The sequence below is a fragment of the Myxine glutinosa genome, chromosome 4, assembly GCF_964187855.1.
Source record: "Myxine glutinosa chromosome 4, kmMyxGlut1.1, whole genome shotgun sequence".
Taxonomy (NCBI): Eukaryota; Metazoa; Chordata; class Myxini; order Myxiniformes; family Myxinidae; genus Myxine; species Myxine glutinosa.
Window position 1 is genome coordinate 194226348 of NC_136264.1, and position 18579 is coordinate 194244926.

At 47.6% G+C, this 18579-nt stretch overlaps 1 protein-coding gene across 3 annotated transcripts in view; it reads right to left on the bottom strand.

Moving 5' to 3' along the window:
- BAP1 (BRCA1 associated deubiquitinase 1) overlaps window positions 1-18579 on the bottom strand; it is a 62144-nt gene that overhangs the window by 7866 nt on the left and 35699 nt on the right. For 2 of the 3 annotated variants that reach the window (XM_068114177.2, XM_068114179.2), the window contains 4 exons: window positions 16369-16514; window positions 15427-15542; window positions 14480-15110; window positions 8060-8152 (listed from right to left, as the gene is read on the bottom strand). In XM_068114177.2, the coding sequence (XP_067970278.2) occupies window positions 8060-8152; window positions 14480-15110; window positions 15427-15542; window positions 16369-16514 (986 nt within the window). The remainder of the gene's footprint in view (window positions 1-8059; window positions 8153-14479; window positions 15111-15426; window positions 15543-16368; window positions 16515-18579) is intronic. The other variant, XM_068114178.2, reaches the window with a different exon arrangement.

The following is an 18579-nucleotide window of genomic DNA, read 5'->3' on the forward strand; positions in this document are numbered from 1 at the left end:
TGCGGATATGGGATTTGGCCTCCATATCCGCTTGTAAATATTCCCCTATTTCCCCAATACTCCCCAACTATCCCCAATCCCCCATTCCCTAGTCCCATTGTCTGTAAACAACACTCTGTAGAACCGACCTTCCCCTTTTTCCCCCATTAAATGTCGTGCCCAGGTCCACCGCATCTCACGTAGACAACTTTCGGACATCTTGCTAGTTATTCTTAGTCTATGTCAGTTAAGGACTCGTTTCCATTAATTCTGACTCTTCGTTGCACCAGAATGTGATTGTATGGCACCAGTAGTGAGTTTAGGACCTCCCCATACCTCCTCCCATCTTCCCCATGAAACAATAACAACAACAACAACTACAACCACAGCGGGGGCGGCGCGGCCGCGGTGCGGGGAGTGTGCGTCCTCACACCGGCTTGGTTAGCCGCCATTGCCATGTGCGCCCACGGGGTTACCACGAAGGGGCTGGCTGTCAGCTCCTCGTCAAGGGCGGAGCCCGGTAACCCCCGCACCCAATAAGAAGCAACGGGCCGATTCCATCTGGGGCGGAGCTAACGAGCCGAGGGCGTGTCACTCCCCGCCGGATATACGCCGCCACTTACCGGACGTGACGTCAGATGCGCCCCGAGCTTGAAGAAGAACCAGTCGCGACCTCCGAGCGCTGAGAGACCTCCCTGCATCTTTCGGACCGTGTGGATTCTGCCCCTGAGCCAAGAGTGCACCTTGAGCCATCGACTACCTGCCCTTCCTTGCCATCAATCCCCGTGTGAGTCAGTTTTGTCCTGTTTATCTGTCGTCTGTCGGGGTTACTATAAGACCGTGATTAAGTGCCTATCTTTCTATGCTGTCTCTCTTGTCCTTGTAATCTAACGTTCCGTAATATTATAACCTCCTCCGGAGGTCTTGAGAACTGTACCCCTGGTGTCGTGTCATTTAATCCAGCCGTTGTGTCCTTTCCTTAATTGATTTAGCATAGCGCGACTCGGCCAACGTTCGAGTATAATCGGGTAAACTGTGCAGACGCGGTCATACCAAACCGCTCGGTAAACCAACATCCACAACCGCGTCTGTAACATTTGGTGTCGAGGAGTTGGATTCGGACCTGGGACTAAATTCAGTTAGGCCCAAATTTTGGAACACCAATTGTACCATTAGGGTAACATTTTGGTGTCGGGAAGTGGAATTCGATCCGGAGCGCGTTTCCCGCGCTCGAAATTATAACGGCGAAATTTGATTGTGTTTTACAAAAAAAAAAAAAAAACCCGAATTTTGAAAGTCGCGCTATGGCAGACCAAGACGGCTGGGTTCCGGTGGGGGAGAGTGAGGCAGGGTCGATCCAGGACCAAAATGAGGGACAAGAGGAGAGCGAAGCAGTGAGGGTAGCAGATTCGCAAAATAGCGCCGTCACGCACGAGGTAGCGGGCGCGCAAAATGGCGCCTCGCAGATGGCCACGGCGACCACGCCCGCGACCGTGGTAGCGCCGCAGGTGGATTCGAACCTTTTTATGTTGCAAATGGGGGCCCTTATGGAGAGGCTAGAAGCAAAAATGGGGGTAATGGGAAACCAAATGGGGGTAATGGGGAACCGGATGGATGCTCAGAGTGAGCGATTGGAGGGCCAAATGGGGGTAATGAGGGACGAAGCGAGGAGTACCGGTGAGGGGTTAGACAATAATTTTAAGGGATTAGACAAGAAATTTGGGAAGTTAGACAATAATTTTGAGGAGTTAGACAAGAAATTTGGGAAGTTAGACAATAATTTTGAGGGGTTAGACAACGGGATAAAAGAGGTGAGAAATGGGTTAATGGGGGTAGAAAACAGAATGGCCGCTCAAGAGAATCAAATGGAGGGGATGAAAAATGGATTAGAGGGGTTAGAAAACAGTATGGAAGGCAAATTGAGGGACATGAGGGACCAAGCGGAAAGGGAAGTTAAACAAATGGGGCAGCAGATAGAGGGGGTCAGAATGGGGGTAGAGACCAAACTGGATGCTCACAGGGAGGAAATGGAGCAGATGAGGGTGGCATCTGGGCAGGCGATGCAAGTGATGGCAGAAGAGCTCAGAAGAGGTGTGAGTGAGGAGGTCGGAGGAGTGCGCGAGGAGGTGAGGCACTGTAAGGAGCACATGGAGAAGGAGGTGAGAAAGGGGACTGTAAAATTGCAAGGGGGCATAGAGGACCTGACGCAGGAGGTGGAACAGCTGACGGAGGGACAAAAAGGACTAACGGAGCAGGTTCAAAGGAACACTGCGGTATTAGGAGGTTTAAAAGCGACACAGAAAGAACTAAAAGATGACTTGGTAGCGACGAAGAGGAAATGTCAGATGGTACGTGAGGGACTGACAACGAGGCTGGACGAGGTGATAGAGGTAATGGAGACGATGGACCGGCAGGTGAGGACGCACATGGAAACGGTCAAGGTAGCCTTGGAGGACGAGCTTGAGGAGACGTACCGGGGAATAAAAGAGGTGAAGCAGAAATTAGAAGAAGTGGAAGAAGGGGTGAGCGAAATTAAGAAGCGACGGAGAGAGGATAAGAAAGAGATAAAAGAGGAGATAAAAGAATTGGTCCAAAGTCTGTGTTTGGATCGTGATGATGTGCTCATTAACCGGATGAGGGATTCGCAGGTAATGGAGGAGAAGCGAAGAGGAAGAGGACCCGGTGTAAGTGGTGACCAATATGGTCGTGCGTATGATGCGCCAGGGGATTTAAGAAGCTTGGGGGTCGAGATGGACCCGGGTGTTCGTGAGAGGCCGTTGGTGAAGTGTGCGACAGGTCTGGTGTGCGAAAAAGGAGGTGTGCGAGAAAGTCCGACTCTGGGGTGTGTGAGGAAAAAGTGCGTGCCAAGGAGTGAGGGTGCTGGCGAGAGTGAGTCGGTCGTAGCGCGTGTGCGAGGGAGCACATGGAAGCGCGGTGTGGTGAGTGTTACAGAGGGTGTGACGGGAGAGTGTGCGCGAGAAAGGTGTGTGACGGACAGGTGCATGGGGAAAGAGTGCGCTGTCAAAGGCAAGGAAGAATGCACACCTGTGGTGAGTGTTACGGAGGGTGTGACGGGAGAGTGTGCGCAAGAGTGTGCGCGAGAAAGGTGTGTGACGGACAGGTGCATGGGGAAAGAGTGCGCTGTCAAAGGCAAGGAAGAATGCACGCCTGTGGTGAGTGTTACAGAGGGTGTGACAGGAGAGTGTGCGCGAGAAAGGTGTGTGACGGACAGGTGCATGGGGAAAGAGTGCGCTGTCGAGAGTAAGGGTGAGTGCGCTGTCAAGAGTGGAGGTGAGAGTAGTAAGAGTGACACGGAGCGTGAGTTGGTTGTGACAGGTGAGAAAGGAAGCACACCTGGAATGGTAGAGCGTGAGTGGGAATGCACGCTGGAATTGGTAGTGAGGCACGTGGTTGGGTGTGTGAATGAGAGCACACCTGTGATTGTCACAGAGGAGGTGACCGAGGAGGGGGCGCGAAGAGGTGTGTTGGTGAGGTGTGCGACCAACGAATGTGTGCCAAAGTGTTCGGTGGTCAGGTGTGTGACCAAGGCTGTGAGTGGAATGAGGGTACCTGGGGGTGTAAGGAAAGGTACGGGGAGCATGGAAACGGCTGGATGTGTGAGCAAGGAACGGGCTGCGGGGTGTAAGCATGCAGGTGAGGCATCGAAGGTAACCGGGTTAGAGGTTAGAGCGACTTTTAGCCGAATCGGGCCCTCGGTGCGTGCTGGGCCTCGCTTTGAACGGCCGCGTCCGTGCTCCACTAGGCGGAGCGGGCGGCCCAATAGGAAGGGTCGTCATGGCGACCACTTTTTGTTGAGGCATTCCGGCAGGTCGAGATCGGGCCATGGGATGGCTCCGTGCCGAGATGGTGCGTGGGATCTCGGCCCGGGTAAGCCCCCGTCCCTGCGCCGAATGCGGGACGTATCCAGCCGCTGGCACCAAACAACCCGCATTCATTGCTCGGCTTTACGAAGCCGGGCTTTGGACAGGAATTGGCGCACCGAGAGGCATTAGCGAGTAGACTGTGATGAGGATAGTGTTTTGGCCCCAAAATTAGAGAAAAACAAAATTTGATGATTGGCAAAGGAGTGGCAGTAATGATTGGCAGATGATGGGTAGTGATTGGCAAATTTTTGATTGGTTGGAATTTGGACGAGCAAAATTAATAGAGAGACCCCCGATGTGGTGGGATGGCAAATCCACCATCCCTCACAATTGGGGGCAAAGGAGCCATAGCTTATGGGGTGTATGGCAGTGAAAACTAGCCCGGGTGGGTTAGGATATTGATAGGGCCCTAGAAGATGACATTAGGTGACGTTAAGTTTAGATCGTGACTGATACCTGTAGTGGGGACGCAGGTAGATTAGTATGGATGATAATGACGTGGGAGCGCAATAGTTTAAAGGGACGACTGGGAAGCGCAAGTTTCAGAGGGGAGTAGTTAGATGAGATGATGCTGTGTGAGAGCTGGACAGGTGTGTGGAGCAGTGTATGAGTAGTGAGTGTTGTGGATCAGCGCGAATGCGCTTGGGGAGAGAAGGGTGCAGGCGGCACCAAGAGTGAGAGCACAGGTGTGCAAGTACAGGTGTGTGGAGAGAGTTGGAGTAAGTGGTACGGAGTGGTGTGCATGGTGCGAAGGTGTGGATGGGGGAAGAGTGGACCCCTTTCACGAGTACCCGGGGCGGGTAGTGTAAGTGTTAGGTAGAGGGTATAGGTAAATTGTGGTTGGATATTGGCATTTGTGGTGCGGTTGCAGAATGGTATTGTGGATGGGTGCATTAGTGTTGTGGAAATGGCTGGGCGTGTAGCCTGTTAGTGTGTGTAGTTGGTTGGGCACTCCACCACTGTGAGGATGTCGGCCAGGTGAGGCCGCAGGTGGGCTCTGGGAGCCGGTAGAGTTGTGGATGGGGCCCGAGGATCCGGAGGACGGACCCGGGTAGCCCAGTGCCAGAGAGGGCACCGAGTGGGGAGAGCGCCAGAGGGCCTTCCCCAGGTAGATAGGTTAGGGTAAGGAGCAGGTAAGCTCGGGTGGCAACTACGGTGGTGGAGGTGTGCAGGTGGGTAGACCTGATGGGAGAGCTACACGTCGCGGCCCAGAAATTGTGCGAGGGCACCGGGAGATGAATCGGGGGAGTGAGACCCCAAATTGAAAAGCACCACAGTTTGGTCAATGGGAATTGGTTTTTAGAACCCATAGTGTAAGAGGGCCAATGGTTTGGCAGGGAAAGACCCCGGGTAATGTAAAGTTGTTAAAGTCATTTAGGAAATAGTTAGGATTGATGAACCTGTCGCACCATACGCAGCCACTTACCGGTGGTGATGATGACTCCACACCTGTGTTTTCTTTGTTTTGTGTTGCAGGAAGTGCGAATTGCTGTGAGGATTTGTGAGATGCATCACGACGTGGATGAGACATTGGGGTGATTCCATCTCTCCCTCCCTAGGAGGGACTGATGATGAATTGGTGATGGCAAATTATGATGTTGAGTTGGAGATGGCAAATTTTGATGAGAGTTGAAAATGGCAAATTTGATTGGTTAGGAGGGAGAGAAGACGAATTTGGTTTATGGGAGGAACGGGGAAGACAGTAGGGACGTTTGTTGATTTGTAAAGTAGATGTTTATGGGTAGTGTTGTGTTTTGTGGATACAGTAAGGGGTAAGGGAGGGGCCATGTAGGTTACCTGGTGGGGGGGGGGGGGCGTACGGTAGGAACGTACCTGTCTCACCTGGTTCCCATGTGCCCCCAGTGTGCATTACCTTACATTGCGTGCACTTTTGCGCCCTTACCACCTTACTCACTTGTCTTCTTCTTTTGTCTCCCACCTCCGAGGATCTGGCTTTGGGGCAGAGAGAGAGGAGAGAGAGGTGCTGGCTCCGCAGTTGTGGGCCTGCACTTTCGCTGCTTGCTGCCTGGATCGATACACCATATGGACCGCAATGTTTGTGGCCGCCCACCATGGACCGCAGTTCTTTTGCGGCCAAGCACCACCCATTGATGGACCTCTGGGTCAACGTGGCACCTATGCCAAACAGGTGAACCACTAATAGTTGGCCCCCTGACGGCCACAATAAAGAAATGGACGCGGTTGGCGCCTTTCTTTATTTCGAAAGAAGCAAGAAGGCCAAGTGCACCACACGAAGGCAAGACCAGCGGCAGAACATCGGCCGGCTGCGACACCACCGGTGGTTTATGAACGCTTTATTGGTGCACCGGATGGTGCTGACTGTGTTATGGGGTGGTGCTTTTGGTGTTTGGATGGGGTGCTCTGCACATTATTAAAGGCCGTAAGGCCACAGAGCACTCGTGGGTTGGTGTATCGATGCTGGCATGCGTGCTCTCTCTATGCATAACATCTGCATGTGTTCCTCCAAAAACAGGTCCTGGAGCGTAGTCTTGTGTAAATAATGCTCCCTACCGGCTGTATGTTTAGTTTGCGAATTCTTTCCGCGATTCGGTTATCCTGTGGGTGTGTTTCTGTGAGGAGAAGGGTGCAACGTCGCAGGGTGACATATTTACTCATTTGTGAATATCTGTAAAACTGTCGCACTCAGGGTAGAGTTAATAGTAGAGGGAACTACATCTGAGTGCCACACTAAAATAGGTAAAAATTTATCGGGTCGGGCCGCCCCGAGGGTAGAGAAGGGTGCAATGTTGCGGATATGGGATTTGGCCTCCATATCCGCTTGTAAATATTCCCGTATTTCCCCAATACTCCCCAACTATCCCCAATCCCCCATTCCCTAGTCCCATTGTCTGTAAACAACACTCTGTAGAACCGACCTTCCCCTTTTTCCCCCATTAAATGTCGTGCCCAGGTCCACCGCATCTCACGTAGACAACTTTCGGACATCTTGCTAGTTATTCTTAGTCTATGTCAGTTAAGGACTCGTTTCCATTAATTCTGACTCTTCGTTGCACCAGAATGTGATTGTATGGCACCAGTAGTGAGTTTAGGACCTCCCCATACCTCCTCCCATCTTCCCCATGAAACAATAACAACAACAACAACTACAACCACAGCGGGGGCGGCGCGGCCGCGGTGCGGGGAGTGTGCGTCCTCACACCGGCTTGGTTAGCCGCCATTGCCATGTGCGCCCACGGGGTTACCACGAAGGGGCTGGCTGTCAGCTCCTCGTCAAGGGCGGAGCCCGGTAACCCCCGCACCCAATAAGAAGCAACGGGCCGATTCCATCTGGGGCGGAGCTAATGAGCCGAGGGCGTGTCACTCCCCGCCGGATATACGCCGCCACTTACCGGACGTGACGTCAGATGCGCCCCGAGCTTGAAGAAGAACCAGTCGCGACCTCCGAGCGCTGAGAGACCTCCCTGCATCTTTCGGACCGTGTGGATTCTGCCCCTGAGCCAAGAGTGCACCTTGAGCCATCGACTACCTGCCCTTCCTTGCCATCAATCCCCGTGTGAGTCAGTTTTGTCCTGTTTATCTGTCGTCTGTCGGGGCTACTATAAGACCGTGATTAAGTGCCTATCTTTCTATGCTGTCTCTCTTGTCCTTGTAATCTAACGTTCCGTAATATTATAACCTCCTCCGGAGGTCTTGAGAACTGTACCCCTGGTGTCGTGTCATTTAATCCAGCCGTTGTGTCCTTTCCTTAATTGATTTAGCATAGCGCGACTCGGCCAACGTTCGAGTATAATCGGGTAAACTGTGCAGACGCGGTCATACCAAACCGCTCGGTAAACCAACATCCACAACCGCGTCTGTAACAATATTTACAACTTAAAATTTCCAACAGTCCCCAAAAATAATTAACTTGATCCTAAGCTCGACTAGGTTAGATATGGGTTTTTAAAAGAAAAACAATAAGGCATTTCATCATGTTAACCCATTAGGGCCACTTCATTGAGGTCAATGTCGTACCTTTGGGTAGATTGTGATTACGAGTACATGTACAAGTCCACGGTTTGCAGCCCAGACAACAGTACAAGGGGGATGCATCACTTGGGCAAAGTAGTTATTGCATGTGGTGCAACAGAAAAGTGTCTTCTGCCATCGACATTTTCCTATTGACAAAGTAAAAAAAAAAAAAAAAAACCCGCACGGTTCATCCACAAACTAACCTTGTATTTCTTGCGCTTATCAACCTCCTCCTTCAGACACGTCTCACAGTTAGAAATGTCCGCCTCCACACCCTTCAGCAAAGCAAGTAACTCCTGTAGAGCACAGAGATATTCCCAGAATATCAAACACTTCAGTGGGAACAGCTATAAATACTGTATGTATACATGTGTAATGAACCAAACAGTTCAATCTTGGTTTCATCAGACCACAGAATCTTGTTTCTCACAGTCTGAGAGTCCTTTAGGTGCTTTTTTGCAAACTCCAAGCGGGCTTTCATGTATCTTTCACTGAGGAGAGGCTTCCGTCTGGCCACTCTGCCATAAAGCCCAGATCGGTGGAGTGTTGCAGTGATGGTTGTCCTTCTGGAAGTTTCTCCCATCTCCACACAGGATCTCTGGAGCTCAGCCAGAGTGACCATCGGGTTCTTGTCACCTCTCTTACCAAGGCCCTTCTCCCCCGATTGCTCAGTTTGGCCGGGCGGCTCGAGGAAGAGTCCTGGTTGTTCCAAACTTCTTCCATTTAAGAATTATGGAGGCCACTGTGCTCTTGTGAACCTTCAATGCAGCAGAGATTTTTTTTTGTAGGCTTCCCCAAATCTGTGCCTCGACACAATCCTGTCTCTGAGCTCTGCAGGCAGTTCCTTCGACCTCATGGCTTGGTTTTTGCTCTGATATGCATCGTCAGCTGTGAGACCTTATATAGACAGGTGTGTGCCTTTCCAAATCATGTCCAATCAATTGAATTCACCACAGGTGGACAATTGTAGAAACATCTCAAAGATGATCAAGAGAAATGGGAGGCACCTGAGCTAAATTTCAAGTGTCATAGCAAAGGGTATGAATACTTATGTCAATGTGATATTTCAGTTTTTTCTTTTTAATAAATTTGCAAAACTTTCTAAAATCCTGTTTTCTCTTTGTCATTATGGGGTATTGAGTGTGGATTGATGAGGGGAAAAATGAATTTAAACGATTTCAGCACAAGGCTGCAACATAACAAACTGTGAAAAAGGTGAAGGGGTCTGAATACTTTCTGAATGCACGATATGTATGTATATATATATTTATATTTGTGAAGACAAATTTACCCATGTGAAGAGTGCTTTAACCTCAGCATTACCCAGGTTGAAAAGGGAATTGTAATCCCTTCTGCCACCACCACAAGTTGTCACTACATGGTACACATTTAAATAGAGAATTTAAGCCCCCGCTTCACCCACATAGCCTAAGTTACCCCCCTTCCCTTCTTATGTTGGTGATTTTATCATCCTTATTTTTATTTCCAATTATTATTACTATTACTCATGTTGGATCAGGTCATTGAAAAGATCAGAGAACGTGCCTCACCATTCTAAATTCCCGATGATAAAATTTACTTCTGTGAGAGTGTCGGGGTGGTTGTGGAGGAGAGGGGCGAGGGGTGGGGAGGGGGGTGGGGGGGTGGGTGGTGGGGGGAAAGGAAGCAAGCAATATCACAAGTCACAAAACCACTTGGGGAGTGGGGATATTGTTTCATAATATAATAAATATGATGCTATTATCAGAAGTGTTATTGTTATTATTATTATTATTTTTGTTACTCCATGGAAGCGGCAGGAAGGGTTGTGTTATTAACCCTTGTGGGGTTTATAGACTACAGTATATCTTTGATCAGGTGCATTCGTCAAAGTGATAAGCATAGACTTATCCCCGGAATCCTCCAAATTTCTTTCAGTTTAGTGTTAGACAGCATGAGCAACTGTTTAAAAAGATAATCATATTATGTTTGTGGTTTATAATTTTTTTACTTCTGGTAGTAGTGCTTCCATAAAATCACCACGATAAGCTATTTATACACGGTAGCACGGCGTTTGTTCATGGAGGAAAAACCCGTTCGGGAGGTGGGATATTAGTATTAATATTGTTTTGTAATATTAATATTATACTATTATCGTTAGTTTTGTCATGAGAAGAGTCCTTGAAAAAACTCTACAATAAAGCGATTTCAACACGGATATACACATCAATACACAACCCCATTGGTGGAAAAAAAAAAAAAACCCTTGAGGAGGGGGGGAATTGAATTCGCTACAACCTTCATTGTGACCCTTATTCCTCCTCTAAAGTCTGGTTATGATTGGATAAGTAACGACCGAATGTACCACGGTCAAAAATCAGACCCCAAATTGCATATTTTAGTGTGACGTTTATATATATACATATATACAACAACAACAACAACAGGCATTTTAAGGCCATTTTCCCTGCAAGAGCGGGGGTTAGCCTGTATATATACATATATACAAATATATATATACATATATAAATATATATATATATAAATAATATCACACACACACACACACACACACACACACACACACACACACACACACACACACACACACACACACACACACACACACACACACACACACACACACACACACACACCTGAACATCACTCCCGTAATGTGCTCGTCGAACATTTCACTCCAAAATAATGGCCATTAACATGGAGTTGGTTCCCCCTTTGCTGCTATAACAGCCTCCACCCTTCTGGGAAGGCTTTCCACTAGTTGTTGGAACATTGCTGCGGGGATTTGCTTACATTCAGCCACAAGAGCATTGGTGAGGTCGGGCACTGATGTTGGGCGATTAGGCCTGGTCGGAGTTCCAATTCATCCCAAAGGTGTTTGATGGGGTTGAGGTCAGGGCTCTGTGCAGGCCAGTCAAGTTCTTCCACACCGAATTCGACAAACCATTTCTCTATGGACTTCGCTTTGTGAATGGGGGCATTGCCATGCTGAAACAAGAAAGGGCCTTCCCCAAACTGTTGCCACAAAGTTGGAAGCACACAATCGTCTAGAATGTCATTGTATGCTGTCGCGTTAAGATTTCCCTTTATTGGAACTAAGGGGCCTGGCCCCAACCATGAAAAACAGCCCCAAACCAATTATTCCCCCTCCACCAAACTTTACAGTTGGCACTATGCATTTGGGCAGGTAGCGTTCTCCTGTCATCCGCCAAACTCTGTTTCGTCCATCGGACTGCCAGATGGTGAAGCGTGATTCATCACTCCAGAGAACTGGACTCCAGATTCATTCATTCATTCATTCATTCAGAGAACGCTTTTCCACTGCTCCACAGTCCAATGGCGGCGAGCTTTACACAACTCCAGCCGACGCTTAGCATTGCGCATGGTGATCTTAGGCTTGTGTGCAGCTGCTCAGCCATGGAAACCCATTTTATGAAGCTCCCGACAAACATTTTGTTGTGCCGACGTTGCTTCCAGATGCAGTTTGGAACTCGGTAGTGAGTGTTGCAACCGAGGACAGACTATTTTTACGCACCACGCGCTTCGGCACTCAGCGGTCCCATTCTGCGAGCTTGTGTGGCCGAACACTTCGCGGCTGAGCTGTTGTTGCTGCGAGACGTTTCCACTTCACAATAACAGCACTTAGTTGACTGGGGCAGCTCTAGCAGGGCAGAAATTTGACGAACTGACTTGTTGGAAAGGTGGCATCCAATGACGGTGCCACATTGAAAGTCACTGAGCTCTTCAGTACGGCCCTTTATACTGCCAATATTTGTCTATGGAGATTGCATGGCTGTGTGCTTGATTATATATACCTGTCAGCAATGGGTGTGGCTGAAACAGCCGAATCCACTAATTAGAATGGGGTGTCCGCATACTTTTGGCCATGTAGTGTATATATGTACTGTGCCTATAGAAAGTCCACATCCCCTTTCAAAATTTTCACCTTTTCTTCCCTTATAGGCTGGAATTAAAATGCATTAAATCAGACTTTTGCCACCTTTATTTACACATCGTAACCCACAACTTCCAAGTGAAAAACAAATGGTACAAATTTCAGAAAATTAATTAAAAATACAAAAGTAGAATATCTTGGTTGAATAAGTGTCCACCCCCTTTATAATAGCAATTGTAAATTAGCTCAGGTGTAACCAATCACCAAAATCACACACCAAGTTAATTGGCCTCCACCTGTGCTAAATTGCAGCGATTCTGATTATTTCAGAATAAAATCAGCTGTTCCTGTAGGTTTCCTCTGCTGGGTAGTGCATTTCACAGCAAAGACTCAACCAGGAGCACCAAGGAAATTTCAAAAAACCTCCGGGATAACATTGTGGAAAGGCACAGTATATGGGATGGGTACAATAAATATTTCAAAGGCCTTGAATATCCCTTGGAGCACAGTCAAGGCAATCATTAAGAAATGTAAGGCGTATGGTACCACCAAGACCCTGCCTAGATCAGGCCGTTCTTCCAAACTGGATGACCAAGCAAGGAGACTTATCAGAGAGGCCACCAAGAGGCCAATGGCAAATTTGAAAGAGCTACAGGCCTTTATGACAAAGACTGGTCACTGTGTGCATGTGACAACAAAATCCCAAACACTCCACAAGTCTGGCCTGTATGGTAGGGTGGCAAGAAGGAAGCCATTATGCAAAAAAGCCCACCTTGAGTCCCCTTTGAGGTATGCAAAAAAACCACTCCGGAGATTCTGAAGCCATGTGGCAAAAGGTTTTGTGGTCTGAAGAAACCAAGATGGAAGTTTTTTCCCCTCAATGTAAAACGCTACGTTCGGCGCAAACCCAACACTGCACATCACCCAAAGAACACCATCCCTACTGTGAAGCACGTTGGAGGCAGCATCATGCTATGGGGATATTTCTCATCAGCAGCAACTGGGGCACTTGTTTAGATAAAAGGGAAAATGGATGGAGCAAAATACAGAAAAATCATAGAGGAAAATCTGCTGCCCTCTCTCTGCAAGAAAGCTGAAATTGGGACAGAAGTTCACCTTTCAGCAAGACAACAACCCGAAGCACACAGCCAAAGCTACACTGGAGTGGCTAATAAACAAAAAGATAAATGTCCTTGAGTGGCCCAGTTAGAGCCCCGACCAAAACCCAATCGAAATCTGTTGCATGGCTTGAAATTGAAGGAAATTTAGAATTTGTTGATGGTGACGGTGATGGCTCACCTTCTCTTCACAAAGGACATCGTGGGATCTTCAATGTCCAGCAAGTAATGACGGCAGACGGGTACACCCATAAACAGGTACGCCCGTTTAACGTACATACGAAAGCCGGCACACACATTGATGAACCACCCTGTCTATGAAACACCAGGATAACAGTTTATAGCTGGTTCGGGATTCAAACCAAGGCGAGATGGCTTTTAGGCATGCACGTACATTTTGGCCACCTGCCAGCCCCCACTAATTGCACTTGACGAAATTGCACCAAAGGTAGCGAGCCCCAGGAAATAAATTATTCCAACATTTCTCCGTAACTTTAATGAAAGCACAAATTGGCTCAAGTTGAAAAAGTTGACCATCCACTCAAGGTTACCTGCAACACGTTCTCTTCTATGGATATAGTATGTACCCTGATGATATACGCATGAGCATAACGATGTTATAACCTGCGGATTCTTTAACTCACATATTTCGAACTTTGAGCTCAGTGCAATGCATTTTGATAAACGCATTGGTTGCGATTAACATGCACCGATTCATAATCAACATGGGTCATGTATTATGCGTATGCTAGGTTACAAGTGTCAATGCCACTGGGAACTATCTTCAAAATTTTAACTATTTTGATGAAATTGCAGAACAAGATGGTAAAATGTGAGAAAAAAAAAGAAGATAAAAAATCGAAATAAAAAAGAAAGAAAAAAAAGAAAAAAAAGTAGAAAAAAAGAAGAAGAAAATAAGATTTTTTTCCCCGGATGTTGCAGGAAAGTTAGCAGTTAGCCACCTAAGTTAAGGTGATGGACAAGGAATGCTAGACTGCAGGGACCTTGTGATAAAGAAACCATTACTAAAGCTAAAAGGATAACAATATGCACCAAATAGACTTAAATATTGATATGTAATACAGCAAACTCTCAATATGATTATGACACTGGTTTGTTTTTCCTACCCAAGCATACAGCTAACGTTGCTGGCACTTGAGGTTCAAATACCATAAACGGTCAATTTCTCCATATACTACTCATGTCTTTGTCTTACATTGATGCATGTAAGAGAGGGGGGGATTGAGGGATAGAAAAGGGAAAAAGTGTAGGGGGAAGAGGAGAGTACGGGGAGGGAAGAGGCATGTACGGAGCATGTGGCAAAGGGGTTGGTGGAGGAGGGAGGAGGGAGAAGGAGGCGTAAGTTTTGCCATATTTGCGTACGTAATAAATAGTTGACCACGAAAATGGCTGAATAATTAGATTTTTAAAAATTCCAAATCGACATGGCAAAATCCATTTAGCTCTGTTTCAGCTTCAGACATTACATGAATGTATGACACCACATTGAGCTGATGTGAAAAAAATGTCATGTGCAACTGAGTGAGCATAGAGCAGTGTAACCGATGGCAAGATGATCAGTATACTTGCCTGTGGATCAGTATACTTGCCTGAGGTGAGTACCGTCCTTGTTCTGACCTCTTGCTCCCAATCATCCGGTTTCTCTCTGAAACTCCACGATCCCTGGAGCTGGACACACCGTCAGTTCTTTGATGTACAGTGACTGTGCCCCTGAACCCAGAGTCCATGCCTTGAGAGGCAGACGTCGGGCCGGGCTCAAGTTTAGGTGTGGAGCTAGGCACAGGCCGGGGTGAGGCGAGGCGCAGCCGTCCGTCAGGATCCAGCGACAGTAGGGAGGTGCTGATGTGCTGGCTGATGTCGCTGACTGCGTGGTCGTACTTGTTGGGGTCAATGCGAGTAAGCATGTCCTCAGGGATGTTGGGGGCAGAGGGTACCGGACTTCCTGGCCTTGTGGGGTTCCGAGATCGCACCGGCGAGCGTAGGGGAGAGTTAAAGGCACTGCCGATCTCAGAAGCAGTGTCTGTGCTTTCATTGCTGGGTGTGGGTGAAGAACGATTATCAGTAGTGTTGCTGAATGTGCCGTGTTCCGAGAGGGACCCAGAGAGGTCCACATCGACCGGGCATAGCTTGTTAGAGGACATCTCGGAAACATCATCCACACGTGCGCTAACGCAACTTCCCGACCCACTGGCATTCCTGGAAGGTGCAATGCCCTTAGACCTTTGGTGGGAAAGAAAACATACTGCTCCAAATCTAAACTTAATAGACATCAATTTTTTGGACAAATGCTGACACTTGGAAAAAAAAAAAATATTGAACTCCAAATGATGCCACACATTCATTTTAAAAAGTTGAAAAGAAAGGATGGTCCATCATAGTGAAGGCCTTGACAATACTTATTTTAAAGCAGCAAACCAATGAGAGTTTTCAGCAATTCCCACAATCAAAAATGTTTTCCACAATCATGGTTCTGCTCCTACCTGCATTATACCCAATACATGTGAAATCCCCCAAATAACACATCATGCATTCTCACTGTGGCCTGTGTGTGCTGGAACAATCTTCCAACTCCGTATCCTGCTGCTGCTCGAGGTGTCGTCCTTGTGACTGTGTGGCCAATCCGCGAACACGACCCCCAACACCTCCCACATCCTGCATGCAAAGAATTACCGCAGACCAGCGAGCATCACTTGAGCAAGAAAGACATGGCCAGACAAGCAAACCGCTGCAGATGCAGAACCGAGTCTCTCGACAACCTCATGAAAGATCAGTATCCAAGTAATGTGCAGGCCCGTTAATAATGGTACTATGAAGCAGCAATTTGCAGGTAATACACCTCTCCACATCACAAATCATATTTCATTACAATGAATGAATGAATGATCGTTCTAAGGCCATTTTCCCCGCTGGAGCGGGGGCTAGCCTTGCGGGCCCCATGACAATCATGGTTCCCTGTTTGAGGCAATGGTTTTTATGGCCGGATGCCCTTCCTGACGCCAACCCTTGGTCACCTCTTACGATGCGCAGGGATACGGTGTACCTATTCTAAATCGCGGTACACACCGTGATCATTCATCCCAGCAAGCTGGTACTCGATTTGCCGACCTCGGAAGGATGACAGGCTGAGTCAACCCCCCTGGCGTTAATTCAGCGATCGACCGGGATTCGAACCCAGGATCCTCGGATCCCAAGCCGACACCCTAACCGCTAGGCCAACACCAGGATTACGACGATTTCATTACGACGGGGCAAAACATTTCATGATGTAATACTGTACTATAATTTGCTCCAGGTAGCAAATTTGTTTTGCTCGTAATAAAGCTAAAGCCGAGTGATTGGGAATCGTTTAAAGCAAATTCGACCCTCCAGTTACATCACCACTCTCTACAGATCTACCTTGGGAAGAAGGTATAAAGACGTTGTTTGAATAACATATTAGCAGTAGCAGAGTAGTGGGCACAAGGAAGTGTGCGGATACCTGTGGAGGACACTTGGCGTAATTGTGATTATCCAGAAATGGGGGAAGTCTGGAGGTGGACTGCCCATGAGTCTGAGCACCGGCGGTGCTTCCTGGTAGAGGCACGGTCACATGCAGGGATTCACGAATGCCATCATGCAGTTTTCCTGCATCAGCACGTGTACACAGGTTTTGATTTTTTTTTTTTGTCCTCTTTTATCTATTAATGCTTCCTTCGTAAATTGTAGTCACACAAAATGCTGAAGGAATAGCGATGGAACTGGTCAACTCATTTGTGTCCTAGTGTAATGCCGAAAGGCTATGCAAGAAGTACGTTTCTTCTACATTGTAATCACTAATCACTGAACATTACTGGGCAGACAGGATGGCCTAGAGGTATGCACACTCATCTATAAGCTGTCCAGCCTGTGCTGGAATCACAACCCAGCTATGAACTAACATCCCGGTGTTTCACAGGCATGGCGATTCATCAAAGTGTGTGCCATCCTTCAGATGGACGTTAAACAGGCATCCTGTCAACCGACATTAGATGGTAGATGTTAAAGGTCCCATAGTGTCCTTTGCGAAGAGTCGGCGAAATATCACCGACACCGTGGCTAAGTCCCAAATGCGCAGCCAAGCCAGCAGAGGGCATTCCATTCGTGGTTATAGCCATGCCCTCAGCCACTGATGCTACCCACAGCCTTGTGCTGCATCTGAATGAAGAAGATTCAACATTACTGGCATATAAATGTGGTAAGCCACTTACACAACACTACTATTTATTTATTTATTTTACATACAAGGGCTCAGGCTCGTAATGCAGCTGCCACATGGACATATTGACAAGACAAACACTTAACACAGTCACTGAGCTTAGGGGAAGTGACGTCACTTCCCGGGAAACTCTGGATACCACCGAAGTCACAACAATAGAGCCGCTTCTCTCACCGCACTCAGTGGGGCATATCCTCAAGAGGAATTTCCTCCTCGCCAAGGAGGCCAACCAATGGGGATTGTCCGTGCTCTATCCTTTTAAATGCTGAACTTCAAGCAAAGAACCAGCACGTTCCATTTTAAAGCCTTTGGTAGGATTCGGAAAGGGTTTGGACCGCTGACCTCCCAGACTCGGAGAGGATGCTCTCACCATCAAAACCAGTCTGGTAAATGAAGAAGATTCAAAATTACTGGTGTACTATTTAAACACGTTTAAAAAAAAAACAAGCGTTACGCCGAGGTCCCCCGTCATTGAAGTGATGTGAGTTGACACAGTGGAAGACGCAAGGCGGCCATCTTGGATTTTGACGTGGCGACCCAATTTTCAATAGCGTTCTCCCTTATGCGTAGATACACCCACACACCAGATTAGAAGTTAGTAGTTCGTTTATTTTTCAAGATATTCCGCTCACAAGGTTCAGACATACATGGCGGCGGCCATCTTGGATTTTGACGTGGCGACCCAATTTTCAATAGGGTTCTTCCTTGTGCCTAGATACACCAACACACCAGATTAGAAGTTAGTAGTTCGTTTATTTTTCAAGATATGTCACTCACAAGGTTCAGACATATACATGGCGGCGGCCATCTTGGATTTTGACGTGGCGACCCAATTTTCAATAGTGTTCTTCCTTGTGCCTAGATACACCCACACACCACATTAGAAGTTGATACTCCGCTTATTTTTCAAGATATTCCGCTCACAAGGTTCAGACATACATGGCGTCAGACATACATGGCGGCGGCCATCTTGGATTTTGACGTGGGTTGCACCCACACACCAAATTAGAATTCGGTCCTTTGCTTACGCACGCACGCACGCACGGACGCACACACAGACGGAGGGGAAAACCATAGTCCCCCTTTCGCTCTGCGGTGCGACGGGGGACAAAAACTAGAGCGGCATTCTTCAACGTCAACCGATATGCCTCCGCCCACATTATAAAGCATACTTCTACCAAATTTGATTTAACTCCCTTCAGCTGTTCTCAAGCATCACATTTTTACCTGACATGACCTCTGACGCCAACATATAATCAGTTCATCTTTGCATCATAATATATACTGACACCAAGTTTGGTCACTGGTTCACAAGTTAGCACGGTAACAATTTTTACCAAACGGGACCTCTTGACCTTTGATCTCATATGCCAATCAGTTAATCTTTGCATCATTACACATTATTGTACCAAGATTGACTTGGATTCCTTCAGCTGTTCTTTTAAGTTATCATGG